This window comes from Brugia malayi (assembly GCF_000002995.4).
Source record: "Brugia malayi strain FR3 genome assembly, contig: Bm_v4_ChrX_scaffold_001, whole genome shotgun sequence".
Classification (NCBI taxonomy): Eukaryota; Metazoa; Nematoda; class Chromadorea; order Rhabditida; family Onchocercidae; genus Brugia; species Brugia malayi.
The window spans coordinates 11,254,262-11,276,347 of NW_025062479.1; the positions used below are offsets into that span (position 1 = coordinate 11,254,262).

The following is a 22,086-nucleotide window of genomic DNA, read 5'->3' on the forward strand; positions in this document are numbered from 1 at the left end:
ATTTTTGCATTAATATTTTTCGTAAATTAACAATGTTATCTCTCTAAAATATTCCATTCAAATAGCTATTTTTCTTATCATAAAACCAAACATCTTTACTGGGCTTCAATTTCCTAAAACTTTTACACCAACTTCTGCACTTATTTGTAATGCAAAATTTGTTATTCATCTAGCAGCAAAACGATATATCAATGTAAGGCTCCGCCAAAAAAAAAGGGAAAAACAAATGAACACGCAAGCCTAAAGCAAGAAAACCGGACATTTGTCATACCTTTCTATTTCAAGAAAGTCAGTTTCACCACACATATCGAAAAACTTAGTTGTTGAATTTTTAATTAAAATGATAAGCAAGTTCTCAAAATTTTTTCTCGAATTTTCAATTAAAATGATGAGTAATTTTAAACTTACACAGAAAAAAATGAAATTTTTTGTTTATGCTTGATATCATAGGTATTCCATGCATTGATATTGTATTTGATGAGAGATTTACACTTATTCTATGATGCTTAACAATCCTTACAATCTAATCACAAATTTTCTGTCAAATACAATACGAATCATCGGAAACAATTATTATTGTAATAACTTATTTATAAGACTAATTTTTTTTTTTGAGAAATACATTTTGGTCGTACAGATTTAGTGAGAATTATTTGATATGTCGTCTAGCTGCATTATCAATAATTCGCAAATGACAATTTTGTTTTCTTGATAGCAAAGTAATTAAATATTTGACGGCTCAGTCCTCGTAAAGTTACGTAATGACAGTGTTACGTTTCTTGCAATATTTCTATTTATCATCACTTATTTTGCATCAGATGTGTTGAATAAAGTGCATGTGGATGAAGCCTTACCATGTATTTTGTGATATATGAAGTTGCTCCCCTTTTTTTTTCGATTAATTTGATTGTAATAAAGTCATTGTGATTGATTTAATTGTAGATAATCTTTCCTTTTGATAATTTTGATGATCAATTAAATAAATCCAGCGAAATGAAATTGTTGTTATAGTTACCAATAAACAATTCTTTCAATTAAATCCATCTATTTATAGCATAATTAGCGCAAAAGTTTCAGTCAGGGGTTATCTATTCAGTGGTAATTTTCTCCCATATCTTGATAAAAACTTTGATATAGTTTTCATTTAAGTTTATATTTCAAAACGAAAAAATAAATCCTTGCAATGTATTTTTCATTTCTTGAATACAGGATTATCCATATCGTTGAAAACAAAATTGACGAAAAATCTTTCAGGACAAGAACTCTTCTTTCATTTGATAATTAATTAATTGTTAATGCTTAATGATAGTATGTATGATTTGACCAATTAGGTTACTTTAATTTGCATTTCATTAACTGTAGAAGTTTAACGGTATAATCAATAATGGATTGTGCAAAATTGTTACATGACAAAATTATGGTATTTTAATGATATTCCAAAAAGAAAAAGAAGGAAAAATTTTTAGTTAAATGCATGTAAAAATGATTATTATTATTATTATTATTATTATTATTATTATTATTAATAAAGCGATGGTTTACTTAGTTTCAAGAAAAATGTCACTCGATGATGGGTGGGAGAGGAATGCGGAGAGAAGTGAGATAGAAAAAGGAGCACTTGAATGGATCGAAAGGTGGAGTTCTAGTGAGTACAGACGAATTGATAACTAAAACACTCCCACAATGATTTTCAGGGGATCATTTAAAAGCTAATATATCCATAGTACCGTTTCATCAAATAAACTTCGACATTCAAGAAGCGATGACCTGTGTCCCTTCTGTCTCCAATGCCTTTATTCAAGTGCTTTTGGTTATGGTTTTGGTCTCTCATGTGCTACCATTGCCGTTAGCAGCCCATCTTCCCGTGTATGAATCATTATATGATGTAGGTTAAATTTATCTCTAATAAAATTCCGATTTAAATTTCGCACTATTTATTAGTCAAATATATTAAATCTATCTTATAATGATGTTAAATATATTAAATATAGTTAAATATATTAAATCCATCTTATAATGATGGATTAAAATAAATCTTACCTGCTAATAATATCATTGAGCATCATCTTTTGAAAATTCCATTTTGCTTTTGATCATCCAATTCTTGAATCACACAGGTTTGATTTCAGAAGTGTCACCCTTCTCTATGTTTGATAAATATGAGGTATAATATTATATATTCCATGATTAGCAGAATTTAAGTGTATTTCTTTTTTACGATTTAAAATAATTTTCAAAGTTAAAGTTGGATTATAAGTGAGATGAAATACATAATTAGCAAACACGTCACAATCTCTCTACTAAGTCTTCAAGAATTTTATCGAGTGTGGATCAAACTGATACAGAGAGGACTAGAAATGATGTCAACGAATTATTTTCATCTTCTATATTTTCAAATTTTTACGAAAATGCTTCATATAAATATGCTTATGCATGTATTCATGAAATATATTCTAGGCTAAATTAGAAAAAAGATGCTTTGGAGTAAAATATACTATATTTTCGGAGATTTTTAAACTGCAGAAGGATGAAAAAAACAAGAATCATTGTTCACTTGTATCATTGTTCGAAATTATCTAATGCATTTTATAATTATATCATAATTCCGACACCTGTCTTATTCAAATACAATTAGATTTGTTACTTCATTGAAGATTCCATATTCCTTTTTTTTTTTTTTTTTTTTTTTTTTTTTTTTTTTTTTTTAATTTCGGTTTATAGATTTAAATTATATTAAGAAAGGGTAAACGAAGAATTTTTGCAACAACTAGAAATGAGTGATATGGGGCATAAAGGAAATACGAATATGCTAAATTGATTATGACAATGCTGCAATTAAGTCTAATTGTAGTGTTTTAATTGATACAAAGAAATTTTTAAAAGTACGAGATAAATCCAGTAACTTGCTTAATACTTATTTGTCTGAATAATTTCAACTTTTTCAGGAGCCACCATTGGCTGATTATAACTTTGTGCCATACTCAGGTATAATTTTCAACAGTATTATAATACATTGAAATATTGCAATACTAAAGATTCAGAAATGTCTTACTCATACATATGGAAAATCCTAACGACTAATTGTGAATGCAACTAGTGTAAAACAACTGTTTTAATTTGTAAATGTATCAATTTCTCTTCTCGTCTTTTCCATTTCTTTTTTTTTTCTTCATTTCTTCTATATTTCTTTAAATAATGTTGAATAAAAAAGCAGTGTGAGAGTTGCATAAGCAAATTTAGCTTTAGGAAATTTTTTTTTGTATTTTCAAAAAAATCCGTTCTAAATTTAGAAATTTCTCAATCAAAGAAAACTGAAATGTATCGTTAAACGTATCTAATGCGTTACAAAAATATAAAAATAAACATTAGATCTAATCGTGTCTTTTAAATGATAGAAATGTTTTTAAGCAAACACTGTTGCCAGGTGTAATATTTTAAAATAAACCTGGTTATTTTCAAATGTAACATGATACCAGTTTAAGAGAAATTTTTTGGTGCAGCAGTCAAAATGTCTAATTAGCCAAATTTCTAGAATAATCGCATAAGACATTTTATGCTTTGATGTTTATGTAATTAATCTTAAATTTAAAATGTTGTAGGATTGAGGAATAATGGTGACTGGATGAACGAGCCATTTCGAGCTGACAAACGCAAAAACGAATTTATTCGTTTCGGAAAAAGAGATGATTTCATGAAGTATGTTTTCCTGTCATATTGCATTTTTTTTTCTTGCAATTCAAATATGAGTTTGAATTATTTCCTCACAAATTAGTTTTTAACATAAGTAATTTTCACTAAAATACGAAATTTTTGTTTTTATAAAATTCGATAATTCAAGACTACGAAATTTTTATTTTTATAAAACTCAAAAATTAAAAAAATCAAAAAAAATTTTTTTTTCACTTGAATCAATAACAAACAAATTATTGCACATCCAAATATCCGTGTATTACGCCATGATTTACTCCAAATAAATAACTGAAACTTTTGATTTAACATAATTATGATTATTTTCAGTCAGGTGTAGCATAACAGCACATTTCACAATTTTAACAAAACAATTTTAAAATTATTAATTTTTGAAAAAAATTAATAATTTTAAATCGCATTTAAGTTTGTTTGCAGATTTAATAAACGAAAGAATGAATTCATCCGATTCGGTAAACGTTCCATCAACTGAAGATGTTTTTAAAATTTCGGTTCATTTCACGGATTTATGGTTTTTGTATTTGATAAATCGCATCATATCATTATGTTCAACATTAAATTTGTGGAAGTTGCATTTTAAACATTTAAATAGCATTTCTATTGGTTTCAAATAAAACATAAAATTTACATTTTCCTGAAATTCATTGTTATTCACTGCCTGAATCGTCTTTATTTTTCGTATTTATGAATAGCATACATACAGATATGCATGTTTACATTCACTTACAGTTTATGATGAATTGAACGAATGAAACTATCTATTTCACGTATAATTATATTTTAAAAATTAGCAAAAAATTTTCATCAAGTCAATGAATACTCTTCTCTTCTCATTTTCTCTTTTTTCTCTCGTCACATTCTTGAAACTATTTCTAACACTTTCAGGTAGAGTATAGAATTCTAATTTGACAATTAAAAAAGAAATTTAATTTTTGTTATTAAAATATTAATATTCATTTGTTTTTTTCTTCATGCATGTAGTTCAGTAATTCAAATAATGAAATATCACAGCAAAAGATTTGTCTTTTTATACGCTTTTTATTACTATTTTTTCTTTTCATTTCATAACTCTGTTAAATTAATTATTAAATTTTAATCCAAAAAAAGGATTTTTTTTTTCATATTTTCTGGCTATAATTCTATTTCTTTGCTGTAATTTTCATTTTAGAAATATTGTAAAATAGCTTCCTGTTATTTTGAGTTTATTTAAAAATTTATCACTGGCATTTTGATTACTATCGAAATTTTTTCTTTTTGCACTTAAGGTTTTATGATTTTTCTTTTTCCTTTTTTTCCTTAAAAAATTCAAGATTAAATTTGAAATTTTTAAACTATAATGTTTTTCTATTTTAATTTTTTTAAAAATTAAACAATTTTTGATTATAATTTTTGATTCTGAACAATTTTGTGGAAATATCTGAAATATAAATTAATATTAATAATAAATGTATATAACAATTAACAAAAATTGTTGGTGGGAAAATGATAAAGAAATTGATAACAAATCGAAATTATTTTAATAAATCAAAATATCTAGTAAAACTGATCAAAAAAATCGACAAAAAGTAAGTTACTTAACGTCAAAAATTTTTTTGCCCATGTCTGATATCAAGCAATATAACTCAAAAAAGCCTTTTGGTTTTGTTTTATATATTTTATTATTCAATAACTGAATTATTCGTTATTTTTTCCGTATCCAAACCTTTAAATATAATTTATAATAAGCACTAACTCGATTAAGTTTATCTAGCTGTACAATTAATTAAAAAAAAAAAAAAAAAAAAAAGGGAAAGAAAATGAAAACATTAACCTTTCATATTTCCAAGTAGCTATTTCCTTAATTTTAAAAAATTGATGGATTTGACAAAATAATCGAACAAAGCTATATAAATAAATAAGGTTTTTTTTTTCTCTTTTTATAGAAAAATTTAAAAAATTGCTTTGCTTTCTTGCTCAAATTCAAGAAAAGGAAAAAAAAAAAGGAAAAAAGAATTGTCAAAAAGAAAAAAAAGCGAAAGGAACGTCGCATAATGCAAGCAATCATCATCTTTAGCTAAAATGATATAATGCTTAATTAGTTTGATATAAATACGAAGAATAAGCATAATTAATATATATTATATTACTTTTTCTCTCATCAAATTTTCGTTAACTTCTTATGATATAAAATAAATAATTTGTTTTGAATTCAAAAAGAAAAAAATTATGTATTATACGATAATTATTTCCCATTTCTTTTTTCTTTTTTTCTTAAAAATTTATGAGAATTAGCAATTTTTATTAGTTAAAATATGAACTAATAATTTTTATTTCACTTAATAATCTAATATATTTATGTATTTTTATTTTCAATCAACACAAATTAGTACATGCTAAACAAAAAATGTTCTCAAAAAAAGTACTGGAAAATAAATGATTTTAAAAGCCTCATCACTTCACGCTGTGTTAATCATAAGTAAAAAATTATGGATGATTTTTATTATGGTTAAAATTATGGTTTTTAAAATGAGATTTCTAAAATATGCTTAATTTATGTTGCATTTAAATTTACATTTTGAAACAATTTTACAAATAAACATAATGATAAACAAACGGAAACAATATAAATTTACATTAAAAACTTCAATTTCTATTTTTCAATTAAATTTTTCATCAAATATTTTTACTGAAATCCTTATCAAATAATCAAATCATTTTATGAATTAAATAAAGTATTTTAATAACAAATTGATCTAAATTATGGTTGACTCTACTATTATTGGAAAATGCATAAAAATGAATGATTTATTTACAAGTAGCTAATGTAAAAAATATGAAAAACGAAAAACTAATCATTTACAATGTTTTTTTTTCACAAATTTTAGCTTTTAACTTATGCCTTTTAAGAAAAAAAATTAAAAAATTACTGCTCTAATTTTAAATCATTAAAAAATTTCTTTCCGTTTTTTCCATGTTTTGTTAACTATTTTTCATTAATGCAAGTACAGAGGAAAAAAATCCTATTTATGGCTAATTTTTTGCATTTTTTTTCTGATTTTAACAATCTATAGGAGAGTTTTTAGTCAATTACTTGAAAATGTACAGAAATAATAGACTTAAAAACCATAATTTCAAGAATTTCTATTACCGTAATTCGTTTTAGAAAAAATTTTCTTTTGAACAGAGTGGATGGCAAAGAGATCGAGCACAGAGCGCACTAATATGGTTATTAGCTAATTTATCAATTCATCTATTAATGTAATGTTTTCCTGATGCGTTATCTTATATTTCTTATAATATAGATCTTATTTCAAAATCACACCTGAAATGAAAATGAAAGAGATAAGGGTAAAGTGAAATAACGAGTTAGATAGCAATATCTTTTAAAGAAGATTAATTAAATATTTAAGAAAGTAACAATCCTACAAAAAATTTATTAGTTTTTAGAAATATGACTTTAAATAAATTGAACCAAATTAAAATTTAGTGATTTAACGCATAAATATGAATAAATATATCAATTTTATTTAAATACACATTTCAGATCAAATGTTAGGCCCGTAATTTTTTGCAAATAAATAATTACTAGAATTTATGTCCATAATTTGCAATCTCAGAACAATAAATTTCAGCAATTTCTGAAAACTATGATATTTATTTGATAAGAACAGAAAATTTTATCTTTGCACGGAGCTAAAAGTATTATTTTAAGTTAAATATTAAATTAATTAAAATGAATATGATTCCTCACCTATCAATTTTTGTTACTTAAGAAAAAGAAAAGAGAATTTTCGGCAAAAAAAATACTACGCATTTTGTTTTCTCCTCAATTTACAAAAATTTCGAATAAATTATATGTAGCTCAGAAAGTAAAATTTAAATACAGTTTTTTACTGCACGAATCTTCTGGTTATTTGCACTATTCACATTCTGTACTAAAATGATAATAAAATAACTAAATCAAATAAAATCACTATCTGAACAAGAAAAAGATGAATTCTTCAAAATTGAACTCTGAATAACCACTTAGTAATTTGTTTATTGCTTGATTTATTCCCTAAAAATAGAATGTCACGGATACAACACAAAATAATTAATTTACACAAGATTTAATTTACAAAAAAAAAAAAAAATCAGTCAGCTTAAAAAATTTTTCTATAACAAATTTAATTTTCACATAAACTTATTACTCCCATGATATCTAAAAAATTGTCTCGCAAACACCTTTTTTTTGTTTTTGTAAGAAACAGGGAGAGAAAAAAAATGCTATGGAATGAAATTATTAAATAAAAAATGTCCAAAATATTTACAGAAATCTTTTTTTCTAAAAAAAACAAAAAAAAACACGTAAAAATAGAAATCTGAATAGTAATGGTGGATGGTGAAAGAAATGGATTGATGATGCATTGAAATAAGTGCAATTATTTTCACAATTAAGAATAATTAGTTTCACTCATTAAAAAGCTTTCAAGATTCTTGCTGGACCATTTTATGGTTACTTGAGAGAAAAGAAAATTACATTGTAGTGCAATTACACGACATTACCAAAAAATGGAAAAAATGATTAACTTTGTTTAAATTCTTATTTTATGGCAGCAGTTTTTACCATTTATGCTTATTTTCAACGAAAAGATCAAAGATATAACCAAAATTTATTTGCATTTCATAAAACTTAGAAAATGTAACAGAAATTAAGCATTTTTTAAAAATATTATAATAATGGCAAATTTCTTCAGCAGTAATAGATTTAATTAATTAGGGATGCTTTAAAAAATATAAAATTATTTAGCTAAATTTATCCGATTTTTTTCACCATATTCATAACAATAATATCAACAATAGTTTCAACAATAATTAATAATAACAATAATATTATTATTAGTGATAATAATATTATTTTTAACATAATAATAAATAATAACAATAGAAAAACGAGGTCATACTATTATTAATAACAATATTAATAATAATATTATTATTAATATTAATAATGATAAGTAATAATAATATTCAAAATTGAACTAAACAATAGTTGAGGCTAATTTTTTCTTTTTTCTGCTTTTTTTTAATTATGTTTTAAGCAAGGTCGTCATTTGTTTTTTATTTTTGGGAGTGGGTGAAACATATTTTAGGGAATGAATTGAGAGCAGTTTAAAACCTCCGCCCATTTTACCCCTAAAACAATCCTTATATGCCAATTCAAACTTGTAGTCATACATTTCCTGCTAGCTTTTTCATGATGACCACGTTTATTTCTTTCATTATTTTTGTTTCGGCAGTTTTTTCTCAAAAAATTCGTAAGTTTTGTTTTCTTTTTTTTCAAGGCTAATTAAATTAGACGAAATTTAACAAATAGAATTGAAAGAAATAAAAATGAAAAAGAGAAAAACGATAGTTTTGATTAAACAAAGAAACAAAAATTAATCATTTTAATTGAATTAATCAATCAACGAAGCAAAGCAAAATGAATAAATATGACTAATATAAAAAAATTGATTTAAATATTTATTAAATGAAGTGTGAAACCAATACAATTGTTAATAATTAATTGAGATTTTCTAATAATTTATTTAATGAAAATGTAACTATAATTTTGATTATTATTGTTACCATTATTATTATTGTTACATAATAATAATTATTATTGTTATTCAAATGAAAGAAAAAAATTTTTATTCTAATTTTTTTAAGTATATAATTGCAGAAGGTAAACGAACACATGAATTGTTAGAACCCATAGCTTACAATAGAGGAAGTGATCGTGAACTTGTTGCAAAAGCAGAAGAACAACTGCTGAATACTTTATCGTTGCTTGAAGCTTTAGTCGACGGTAAATTTTTTTCTTCCTCTTTTGTTCATGTTTTTTGAAATATTATTTCGAAAAAAAAAATGGCATTTTATTATTTATACTAAAAATTAATGATTACTTCATTTTGATAAATTTCAACCTTCTAAAACAAAGATTTAAATAACTTCCAGTATTTTTAGGAGAAATAAATTTTGTTATCTCAATTATATCAGTATGAAATTTTCTTCTTTAGTTTGTGGATAGAGTGGTATAAAATATAAATTCTTAAAATTTTTGATGAAATAATTTCTAATTATTGAATGTGATCAAATGCAATATATATTTCCCAGTATATTATTTAAAACTTTTTTCATAATTTTCACGTTAGAATTGTCAATAATTAATTTTTTTCTGTTATTTGCTTCAGGAAAAAGTTATAAAGACGATTATAATTTTAGCACAAAAATTACAAATGTTTTATTTTGCAACAAATTATAATTTTATTATTCTCACTGCACATTATCATAATTTCTTATCACTTATATTTTCAATTATTATTTTAGCATTCATTCATTTATTATTGCTATTAATAGCATTACTTTGCACTTCTATTACATTATTTTAAAATCTAAAGTTATTTGGCATTAATTATAATTATACATTCAGTTTCCATAACCTTCAAATGAATGATGTAAAAGTTCGAATTCTTTAGTTTATAATTTGTTAAATTTTTTCTCGATCCAACATTATAAATTCCAAAAAATTCGATTCTATACTTTGTCCAACACTTTTTCTCCTCCTTCTCTTCTGAAATTTGAAACATTTTATAAAAATTTGTTCAAATTATATTAGCTGTGTGTGTTGCTCAAAGAACACGTGAATGTTCTTTCTGTTGTTTGAATTCTGTGGCAATGAGTAAACAAACAAACAAAAAAGACAACATCAATTAATTGATATTATTTTATTTACTATTACTTAATGTATTATTTATTATTGCTTAATATATTACCTAATAATATTTAATATAAAATTGTAAGTTTCAAATATTCTGAAAAAATATTATATTAATAAGAAAATACTGATTTAGTTAAAAGTGCAAACATTTTAATATAACAAAAAAATTTCATTTATTACTGTTTTAAAATGTCAAATAATAAGATATTGTAATTGCAATTATGATTTCATAAATAATTGGTAAATGAAAAAAATAGGGAAAAGAAGAAAGAAAATTACAATGTTTGTTAGTTATTTTAATGATCAAAAATAGAGAAGAAAAAAAGAAAGAAAAAGAAATGTTTAATTTATATAACTTGTCTGAATTTTTTTTTGTAGGATATAAGATAAAAATTTTTTGAAATTTTACAAAATAACATTTGCTGCACATTATTGAGGTAAAAAAGAGAAAGAAAATCAGAAAAAAGGAAAGAAAAGAAGTAAGGGATAAAAGAATAAGTTTAGTAAAAAAAAGCCAGTGATTTTTTTTTTTTTTTTTGTTTCACTTCAACAATTTGAAATGTATTTCATAAGTATTTTATCAAAAGATTTTGTTTTTTTTCGACATATTTAAGAATGACTGTTAGTTTGAATGGAAAGATGAAAATTGTCAAATTATAATTGATCATTGTATCAAATGTGCTTCGAATGTGCTTTAAGCTATGAAATATTTATTTTTATTTATCCTTAAATTCAAAAAAAGAACAATTGGATTTTTTTTCTATTTTTTCTTGTCTGTATAAATAAGAATTTTTGAAGTACTCTTAAGTGAATGTTTGTGTTAATGATGAAGTATGCATGCTTATCTTTCAATAAAGTGAAAGAAATTCGATTTTTGAAAAAGCTTTTTTTAGAAATAATACCATTTTATGATTGAATTTCACGAAAGGCTTAGGATAACTTGACATTTTTTTTTTAATATTTTAGTTTAACTAATTACCATCTATCAGGTTATTATGATATTAGTAGTTTGAGTTTATAGTCATCTACGGATTAAATATAGAAATGAAAAATCATATGGCTTAGAAACTGAAGCTAAGAATAAATTTATTCATTACTATGATGATTGCAAAATTCAAATCGAAAGAAACTTCAATTTCAGAAAATGATTAATTTTTCTTTTTTAGTAACAAAAAAAAACATCTTGTTTACTTTATTCATTAGAAAACACCAGTGCTACTTACATTATCTAATTTTTGTTTCACTGGTTTCAGATGTTTTGTTTAAAAATTTATATGATGCACTGCAAACGTAAAAAAAATCAGAAAATATTATAGAAATTTTAAAAGATATTGTTAGAGCGCCAAAAATTCTAAACGACGTTTTAATAACTTTTAAAAGTCTCAAAAGATATTCCAAACATTACAAAATCATATTTGTATAATAATATGAATACAAAAATGACAAATGAAATTAAACCTTTATCTTATCCAAAATAATCTTCGTATCATTTATAAGAATTATTAATCATTTTAAAATTTATTGATGTTTTATAATAGCTCTAGGAAATAGCGGTAGAAAATCTTATAATACTTACAAAATATATTTGGGCTAACTCATGCATATTATTGAATTTATCATGAATATTATGGTAGATAAACAGTAAAAACATAATTTCTGAAATACATTTTTCTTTTTGATAAACGATGCACAATTGTTGTAATTATCCACTTCTCTTTTTTCTCTTCTTCTCTCTCTTTCTCTTTTTTCCCTTTCTCTAACCTTTAAAAATGGTCAAATTTTATGGAAGAAATAAATTTACATAAAATTTCATTCTTATATCTGAAGAAATTATTTTAAAAACTTCGAAATTTGGCATTTATTGCTTTTTTCTTTAAAAAATAATTTTCTTCAAAAGAAATAATGATCATCCTAATTATATTGGAAAATTTAACTTCGTCAATTTAATAAATTTATCGTAAAATTAGCTTATTTTATTAACTATGACTTTAAAGATTTTTTATTATAACTTAAAGAATATTAGTCAATAAACTAAATATAGTAATAAATTACCCAATTCATTTCATTTTTCCAGCATTTATTACAATTAAGAATTAGTTTATGCAATGTCATTAGTTCTATGATTTTATCCACAAGATTGCACAATTTTGATCATTTCTTTTTCCAATTTCTTTTCCTATTCGTCATTCTAAATTTAACTTGTCAAGCACTTAAAATTACATTGATGGGCCTTGTTGCATGTTAAGTAAATGTCGTTATTTCACGATACATTTTAGGAATACAAATGATGACATTTTTTTGAGATAGTAACAATCTATCGCAATGATAGAAAAGAGAATTTTTTGAATTCTAGTTAATATGATAAATGATAGGAAAAAGGAAGAAAAAAGAAAAAAATAGAATCAAAATATATCATTTACATTTATATAATTTTTTCTTTTAAAGGCATTTTTTTTTTATTTTACATGAATATTTTATTTATGGTAAAGTTTCATTTTTAAGAATAAAAGTATCTTCTAATTTAGAAACTCGAAATATATTGACATATGTGAATTGCTTATAAATAATTATGAAAATAAGTGTTTAAATTTTATGAGTTTACTACTATTTTTTTATCGAAAGTTTAATGCAAATTGATTATACCATATTTTTAAAATTATGTTTAATTAAAACACTTTGTAGATTCGAATCAACTACAAATGGAGAAACGACGCAACAAATTTGAATTTATACGTTTTGGTCGTCGATAGTATCGTTTATGTCTTTTCGATATTTTTCACGTGATAAAACTGTATTGTGGAAGTTCAGTGGGCATAAAAATATTGATACTATGCATTACATTTGCGTAGACAACATTTCAATTAATGAAATTTTGGCGGTTCATTTATAAATATATCAATGACAATTTCATATACAATTAATATCATTTCCGAATATTCATTATGACTTATTATTATGGATAGCATTTTCTTTTTTTTTTGATACATGGAGCATTAGATTTCATACAGCTTATAGTAGTAAACCTTATAGTAGTAAACTTCCTGCAGTATCAGACTTCTTACAGTATCAGATAGCATCAGATTTCTTAAGAAATCAGACTGTTAAACTTGCAGTGTATCTATTAAAATGACAGTACCAAACTTATTTTATCAAATCTTGAAATATGTATTACAAAATTATTTGCATCCATACTATCAAACCATAATACTGAAATGAGTAGATGATAAAACAATAATTTGCCATACTATACTCGAAATAAAAGATTAAAAAAAAATAGAATCTTAAAGCATATGGTATAAATCAATTATATATATATATCGGATAAAAACGTGTAAAAATCTATAAATCATTTGATAACAGCAAAATTTATGGATTATTATATTGTTATGATTATAAATCCACTATTATATTGAAATTTCATCCATCATTGACTTTAGTATTTAATATAAAATCATCTTTTTTACTCCACATTCATTCATGATAATTGGAAGAATTGGAAGATATAAAGTTAGGTTTGGATAGGAAGAGATGAAATGGTAAGCATTATTATATTTTAATTAATCAAATTTCATACATTGTAATGAAAGTTCAAGAAATTTTATAAATAAATGGTGAAAACAAGCAGCGATTTAAAAAATTTCATTCAGAAATTTAAGACAACTGCAAATGTTCGGGAAGCTTTTTCTTCTTCAAAAAAAAAGCTAATAGTTAAAACTGTCATCAAAATTTCATCCCCAAATTTAGCCTACTGGAATGTTTAAATTTGTCACAGCACCATAAAAAAGCTACAAAAACGAGAAATAATCAATAAAGAGTAAACATGAAAGTTTTTTAAATTTACAGTCAAGATAAGTTCGCGCTATTTGAGTTTAATCATTTGACAGTAAACTCCTTTAAATTAGCAATGTTTCCTGATTTGATTGAATAATTTTTTCTCATCATTATCTTTTCTTCTTTAAAATTTTAATTTTTCAAATCAATTCAAAAACTAAGTGGAAATTAAAGGGTTTTTTGTTGCAAATGAAAAATGATTTTTCTTGACATCTAACTATTTTATGTAATATAAAAGTTGTTCAAAATTTTCTACTTCTATCCCGATTAATGACCAATTTCAAAATTATAATAATTAAAAATAATAAAATTAAACACCACTGTGATGAAAAAGGAAATGCTTAAAAAAATATAGAACAGTCTCATTTATTATATTTCTTAAGATATACATGTTCAATATTAATATCTAATCCTAATTTTTAGTTTAAAAAATTAAATGATATCTAAATCTAATATCTATCTAATATCTCAAAATTACCTTAAATAATTTACTTAGCTCAAAACAATATATATTTGGTATTAAAATATATAAAAATTAAAAAAATATCCATTTCAATTCAATATTATATCTATTCATTTACTATATAAAACGCATGATAGAATATAAACTGCCATGGAAACAAATCAAGCTGATACTGATCAGTTTAAACTACGTTGATTTTAAAATACATACATCATAACGAATTTCTTTTTTGCTTTTTTTTTTTAATTTGATGTTTTGCTTATTTTTTTCCTTTTTTTTTTTTTTTTTTTTTTTTTTTTTTTTTGGAATAAAATAAATCGAATGGAAAAAAAATGAAATATGATAAACATATGATAACTGATAAAATGTTTCATAGTAACACTAAATGCTTCCATAATGTCTTAAACATTCCTTAATTTTGCTGAATTTTAAAAATATTTTTAACTAAATATATCAATATATATATTATAATACTTGCGGTATGCCTATGCTGTTTGCATATGTACGTGTATGATAAGTAATGATTACTGATAAACAATTTTATCTGTACATCAAATTTGTTTGCAATTACTATGTTACGCATATAATGATGATGATGACGATAATGGTGATGATAGTTGGTAGTTATGATATGATAGTGATAACCGAATTAGATGATAGTGATATTGGCGACAAAAGTAAGATGTGAAAACACAGAAAACTTAAATACGAAGAGTTAGTATCATTCGTCGTCTTTTCCGTTAAGATAACAATCTTCAATGTTAGATTTTTTCTGTAGTTAATCAATATTTATTCATATTTGTGATAACATTACTATATTAGCATCCAATTTATTTGGCGCTGTTGTCCATTAAGCATTTCATATTTCATGATTGCTTATTGTTTGCATTTTACAGAGCTAAGAAGAAGCGTATATATGTGCTAGTGCTTATGCATATGTTTGGTATGTATATGTGTTTATGTCCATGATTTCCTTCAATAAACATTTTGAATTAAATTATTCCATACGATATATTTTCATTGCACAAATATTCTTTTCATTATTTATTGTTGTCGCTATCAATGAACAATTATTCAATCGTACATTTCAACAATTTTATCAAAGGTTTATTTTTTTTTTTTTATGTTTATTTTTATTAATTAAGTTTTTATTCATTAATAATTATTATTTGTAATACATTTATTAATAAAGCTATAATAATTATGAAGTTTAAAATTAAATTCATTGTAATTATTACTTTCATAATAATATAAATATACAAAAAGCAATCAAATGTAATGAATTTGTTTGAATTATAATTATTAATAATTGTTTTCTTTTTTCTTTGCTTATTTTTTCTTTCTTTCATCACATAAATTTAGATTTGATCATTTACAACAAGGAATACAAAAAAATTTTCAATATCAACAACACCTTATTTAGAACAAGATTTGAAAAAAATCAATCTAAAATTACCAAATAATCCCGGCGCAATTTTTAAAAACATTCCATTAAAGAATGTAAGTAGTTGAAAATTTTTATTTTCTTATATTACCACAACATTTCAGTCTTTTTGTATTACTATAAGATTAGAAATTTTCTGGAACTTTAATTACACAATTATTTTCTCTTTTTTTTGTTGTCATTTTAAAATGATACAAATTTAATAGTTTAATTTATATGAACCACGCTTAAATTTTTTTTTTCATTTTTTTAAACATTTTAATATGATGTTAAAAATTCTAATATTATAGACTTATTTAATTACAATTTTTGATTGGAGTTTTCAATACAAAAATTAATGCAAAAACTGTTATCTAAACACATGAAAATTTTTGCTTCATTTTCCTTTTTACGTAATAAAATTGATCATATCGTCTTCTTTTAAAAGGAAAAATTAATTTGTCTTTTCTCATTGTTTGTAAATTTAATCAATATTATCATCAACTTTCATAGAAGATACCTTCGATTGTTGTTATACAGGTAGATTAACAGTTACTTGATGGTAAACTTTATTTTAGAAAGTTTTTGAATTTTATTTTGTTATAAAATTATACTGTTTTGCATTGTTTTACATATATAAATTTTTTTCCTTTGTAATCAGTCAACAAATTTTATTGATTCAAAATAGTTTGGGACCAAACTATTTTGAATCTATTTTTAAAAAAATATCATAATGAACAAATAATTATGCTATAATTGAAAATTTTCTAATCAATCTATTAACTAAAATGATAATTTGTAGAAATTTGTTAATTTATTTAAAAGCATTTCATTTCCTAATTAATTTTACAAATTTTTAGCTTAATGGTACTACTGGTGCATTGGTAACAATTCAACTGCAACAATACAGTAATCCTAATCTTGCGTTACCAAAGGTTATACCTGTGCTTGTCCATCAGGTATACAATGTCCATATCTTCAAGAGGGTTCTATAACATGCTTCTTCTTATTTACAATCATTACATCAGCATCAAAGTTCGTTTATTTACTTTTTTCTTTCCTTTTTTTAACCTTTGTTTTTTTTTTTTTTTTTTTTTTTTTTTTTCAAATATAAAAAATTTATAATAGATAAAAATTAAAATTATTAATAAACAATTGAAATACTATTTTCATGCTTATAACCATTTATATTACACATTTTTTTTCCATATCGATGAGTTTGGGTATATAACATAACGGGAGAAAAAAAAAAAGAAAGGCTTGAATCATCTCGCATTAATATATTGACGCTTAGAATTTAAAGATGCGATGACAATTCAAAACATAATCCATCCATTCTTTTATCATTACTTGCTATTACTTTAAAATAAAATGCTGTATTTGCTTGTAGCATTGACACAATTTTGGTTGTAACATTAGTTACTTATAATTTATTTGTAAAAACACACAATACTTGAAAAAAATTTTTGACCTCTCATTTTTTTTTTAATTTTTAAATTCAAAAACACGCAATTGTTACTTTGAGAAATTAATATTTTTAATTATAATAATAATAACAGTGATAATAATGATGATAATAATATTAATTAATTAATTAAATTATGACAACATTAATTGTAAAATGTGACCACTGTTCCATTTTATTTTTGTTTTTCTTGCAGTTAATCAACACAAATAATTGGAAGTCCATTTGTAATGGTGTCAAAATCATCCATTAATTCTGGTATTTGAACAAATAATAACATTATAAATATGACAGTTAAGCCAGTAAGGTTTTATTTCTGATTAAAAATAAAAATTACTAAAATTTATTTATTAGTTTTGTTTTTATTTGTTGTTTTTTGTCTTTACACAATTTATAAGCAATAAATTTTAGAAGTAGATTAAAATGAACAAATGCTTTAAAATTTATAACATTTGTACATAAACATAAAATTTTTAATTGTATAATCTTCATTAAATTTTAAAATTATAAAAGGAAGAAGAAAAAAGAAAAAAATTGAAAATAATTTCAAAATATTATTGATATAACTGCTCATCATTTTGGTGTTGTAATCAATCAAGGAAATTTGGAATATTTTAATCATTTAATTTTCATTGATACATTTGCTATTTCATTAGATAATTGTCAATCAACATTTTATGGTACTACGCCAAATCTTATACAAAAAGCAATTTTTAGTCGAATTTTAGGGACAACGTTTGTTTCTGTTTTATTTATTTATTTTTGTGTTTTTTTTTTTCCTTTTTTTTTTCTTTTTGTATTTTTTCAAAAAAAGCTCATCTATTATTGTTACCTTTTTTTAATGAAAGAATATATCATTTTTTATTAGTTTTCTGCAATAAAAAATTTACGCTAATTATTTGCAACAAATTGGTAAATTGATTGGGATCAAGAAAAAAAAAAATATTTGTAAAAAAAAGAGAGTTGTCAGGATGAAAACAAAATTTCAGAGCGAAAGCATACATACACGTATATATATTGTATATACGTGTATGTACATACTGTTATATATGTTGAACAAATTATGATTTATACTAAATAAAACAAAGAAAAAACGATGTGGAATAAATCATGAATTTTAATAATATATCAAATAAATCGGAAAAATTTAATAAGTACATAAATTTTAGATTTCCTTTCAATTTTAAAATTATAATATTAGCGCAAAATTTTAGGTTGCAACTTATATGCAGTATTCAATGCATTGGTGGTAAATATGGTTTAAATTGTGATTTAAAATGTACACCAGCATCATTCAGTAATTTCCATATTATTACAGAAATGCATTATATCTGTAGATGTGCAAATGATCTCTTTTTATCATAATGATTTTTATCAAAAAAGATTTTAATTTTTTGACGAATCTTTTATCAATTATTATTATTATTAAATTTAGCTTTCATATTTTATTTCTAATTCCCTTTTATTATTTGCATCAATTTTTCTAAATTAAATTACCAACCAGCTAATAACATTAAAAAAAAAATTTTTCTCAAACTTAATTTCATAATATTTTAGATATTAGATTGCATATCATGCCCATATGGTTTAGCAATAAATCAAACGAAATGTAATACACCAATTACTGATAGAATTATTTATGTTAGCTAAATTTTTAATTAATTCATCAATTTTTATTTCTAATTTTTATCCATTTTTAGTTTCACAATAAATTACTTAATATAAATTATGAAAAAGTGAAAGAATCAAAAAAATTTGATTTTATAGATTAATTGAAGTAATACAAATTCAGTTTTTTTATCAGTATTTATTAGCTTAAAAATTAATTTATAAAATGCTTGCTTATTTTCTATTTTCTTAAAATTTTTTTTAAAGAGTTTTTTCTTTTAAATATTCTTTGAATTGTTTAATAATATCAAATTTTTGATAAATCTAGCAAAATCTTGTCTCATCAAAATATCGTATTTGGACTATTGTACTTTGTTGCTTTCTTGGCATTTCTGTGATCTTTATTATTCTACGTATTATCATATTTGTAATGTTAGTAACTGTTAACTTATCATTTTATCATAATTAATATTAAACAATCAGATAAAAATATCTGAAAATATTTCAGTAATTATATATTGTAATGTTTTTCTTTTTTTTTTTGGAAATTTGAAAAATTAGCATTTGAAATTTTACAAAAATTCTAAATTATTATGTTTATTATGATATTTTATTGTAATAAATCATCATTATTACTATCATTATCGTTATTATTGTTATTAAATAAAAAAATTGATTTAGCATAGAAAAACGTAATAAATCAATATTGCAAAATCCACGTCATATGAGAAATGTGCATAACACAACTTCTCGAACACATTCTAGGAAAATGCTACTAACTCGAGAACTAAGAGAATGGCAACGAAGCAAAATTACAGCGATGACAAGAAATAATGATGACAATTTTTTGCGTGCAACAACATTAGAAGAACGATTTGAGGTAAATTATGGTAATGGAATGAGAAAGTTTTATTTTTTCAGCAATGATTATAGTATCCGCAAAAAGTTTACAATATAGATTATATATAGATTATTAATTTGATCTTTTTTTTTTTTTTTATATATATATATATATAACGATGTTTTTTCTTTGGTTTCTGACATTCTTTGATTTTTTTCAAAATTCCAATAATTATTTTTTTAATTCAAATTATTTTTGATAATTTAAAGGATCAATATGTTCGCAGTAATACTGCACCAATAGGAAAGTGAAAAGCACATGTATGAGTTGAATTTACGATGGTATTTTTAGTTAATATTTTTTTTTTTTTTATTATGGATTTAACATTTAGGGTATATGAGAAGATGCAAAGCAAAAAAATTTTCCATTCCAATAAACCGTAAAATTTTGATGCTAAATTTTAATGCTTACATAGTACAAAAAATTGTTTGCGAAATTAATTTTTAAGTTGGATTGTTTTAAATTTAATAAATATTTGGAGCATTTTAATTTATACTACCTCTACCTTTTTTCTTAATTTAACTTTCGTTGCTTTTTGCTTTCTGTTTTTTCTCCTTTTTTTAAAAAAAAGTGGTGTTTACGAAATTTAACTTTATTTATTTTTTAACTACTGTTCTTTTTTTTTGAAAAACCAAATAAATAAATAAATAATTCGTTTCAAAATTTTCATCATTTATCGCCGCTTTTCTACTTTTTCCTCAAAATTTTACCGCGGTTATCAATAATAACATCCGTAGTTTGGGAGCAGCACCAATGATAAATTGGAAATTGTTTATGGTTTGTTTTCCAGTTTATTTTACGTTTAAAAAAATGATGGGTGGAAAAAGGGATTGAATAAAAACTCTTCTTGTACTTTTAAACTTAATTCTATTTAATTTGAAAGCTAGAAAAAAAGTTGGACTAAGAACTTTAAAATTCTCAAACTTTATGATTAAATTTCATTAATTCATTTATCTGTTCATTATGTAAAACTACTTTCTGCCTTTTTTTTTTGGAGATGCTTGTTTTATGTTAGTTATGATTATTTGAATTTGAACATTTCATTAGTCATTCGATGCACACATTTGACAATTAAACTTCCATTTCCGTTTTTGATCTTTCTCATCCTACTGATATTAAATGTAAAAATCCCTGCAAGCTAATAACTTCTTGCATATACGTCGCCGTTTTAAAATTACTTACTTCCATTGACGGTGATAGCATATTTTAATTTGTTGATTGTGATAATTCAATATGATGTTATCATTGACAAAGCAATAATTCAGAAATTTCATCTTCCAAAAACACCATTTACATATGCCATTTCCCTCTCTCCCCGCTCTCTATTTCAATGAGAGAGAGGGAGATGAACAGGCAGGAGCAGAGAGAGAGACAAGATGGAAAGAATAAAAATTAATGAATTGTTAAATAAACTAAATCATTTTGTGCTAATTGAAATTTAAAAGCTTCTTATGCTTAATGCAATTACGCATGCAAAAAAAAAAAGAAATGAATTACAATCACGATGAATCCATCACTTTTTTCTTCAATTTTCAATTTTACAGATTTTTCACAAAAATCATTTATATTTCAGTGAAATTTTAAAAGATTCAACAAATGACATTATTAAGGTTTCAAATAAATGATGGATAAAAGATATGATTTGCTACATTCTTGTTTAGCAAAATTATTAATTTCACCCTTCAAACTATCAATTAGTTTAACCTTTTCAGGTTTGTTAATATTATCACAAGTTGATTTTAATCTTGACCAAATTTCTTGCAATGGGGAAATGGAGATACATTAACGGTATAAAAGCAAAATTACTCTGATAAGGTTGATGCCATTCTATGCTTTTAAACAGTATTAGAAAAGAATGCTTCACCGAATACAATTGAGATTAGTTGAATATCATCAATAATTCAATTTCAAAACTTGGATATTCCATGAATAATTTCAATAAAATAGGACTAAATTTTATGTTTTC

At 23.3% G+C, this 22,086-nt stretch overlaps 3 protein-coding genes across 3 annotated transcripts; all 3 read left to right on the forward strand.

Moving 5' to 3' along the window:
- Nucleotides 1–1,762: 1,762 nt before the first annotated feature.
- Bm1088 (Uncharacterized protein) lies at nucleotides 1,763–4,180 on the forward strand (the record flags this gene model as incomplete). Its single annotated transcript, XM_043074470.1, has 4 exons — nucleotides 1,763–1,885; nucleotides 2,946–2,985; nucleotides 3,600–3,696; nucleotides 4,126–4,180. 4 exons carry the CDS (start codon nucleotides 1,763–1,765, stop codon nucleotides 4,178–4,180), a joined length of 315 nt encoding a protein of 104 aa, XP_042930404.1.
- A 4,746-nt stretch (nucleotides 4,181–8,926) lies between these two features.
- Bma-flp-12 (Uncharacterized protein) lies at nucleotides 8,927–13,179 on the forward strand (the record flags this gene model as incomplete). Its single annotated transcript, XM_043074471.1, has 3 exons — nucleotides 8,927–8,984; nucleotides 9,392–9,517; nucleotides 13,112–13,179. 3 exons carry the CDS (start codon nucleotides 8,927–8,929, stop codon nucleotides 13,177–13,179), a joined length of 252 nt encoding a protein of 83 aa, XP_042930405.1.
- A 6,764-nt stretch (nucleotides 13,180–19,943) lies between these two features.
- Bm17976 (Uncharacterized protein) lies at nucleotides 19,944–20,371 on the forward strand (the record flags this gene model as incomplete). Its single annotated transcript, XM_043074472.1, has 2 exons — nucleotides 19,944–20,099; nucleotides 20,330–20,371. 2 exons carry the CDS (start codon nucleotides 19,944–19,946, stop codon nucleotides 20,369–20,371), a joined length of 198 nt encoding a protein of 65 aa, XP_042930406.1.
- Between the last annotated feature and the right edge of the window lie 1,715 nt (nucleotides 20,372–22,086).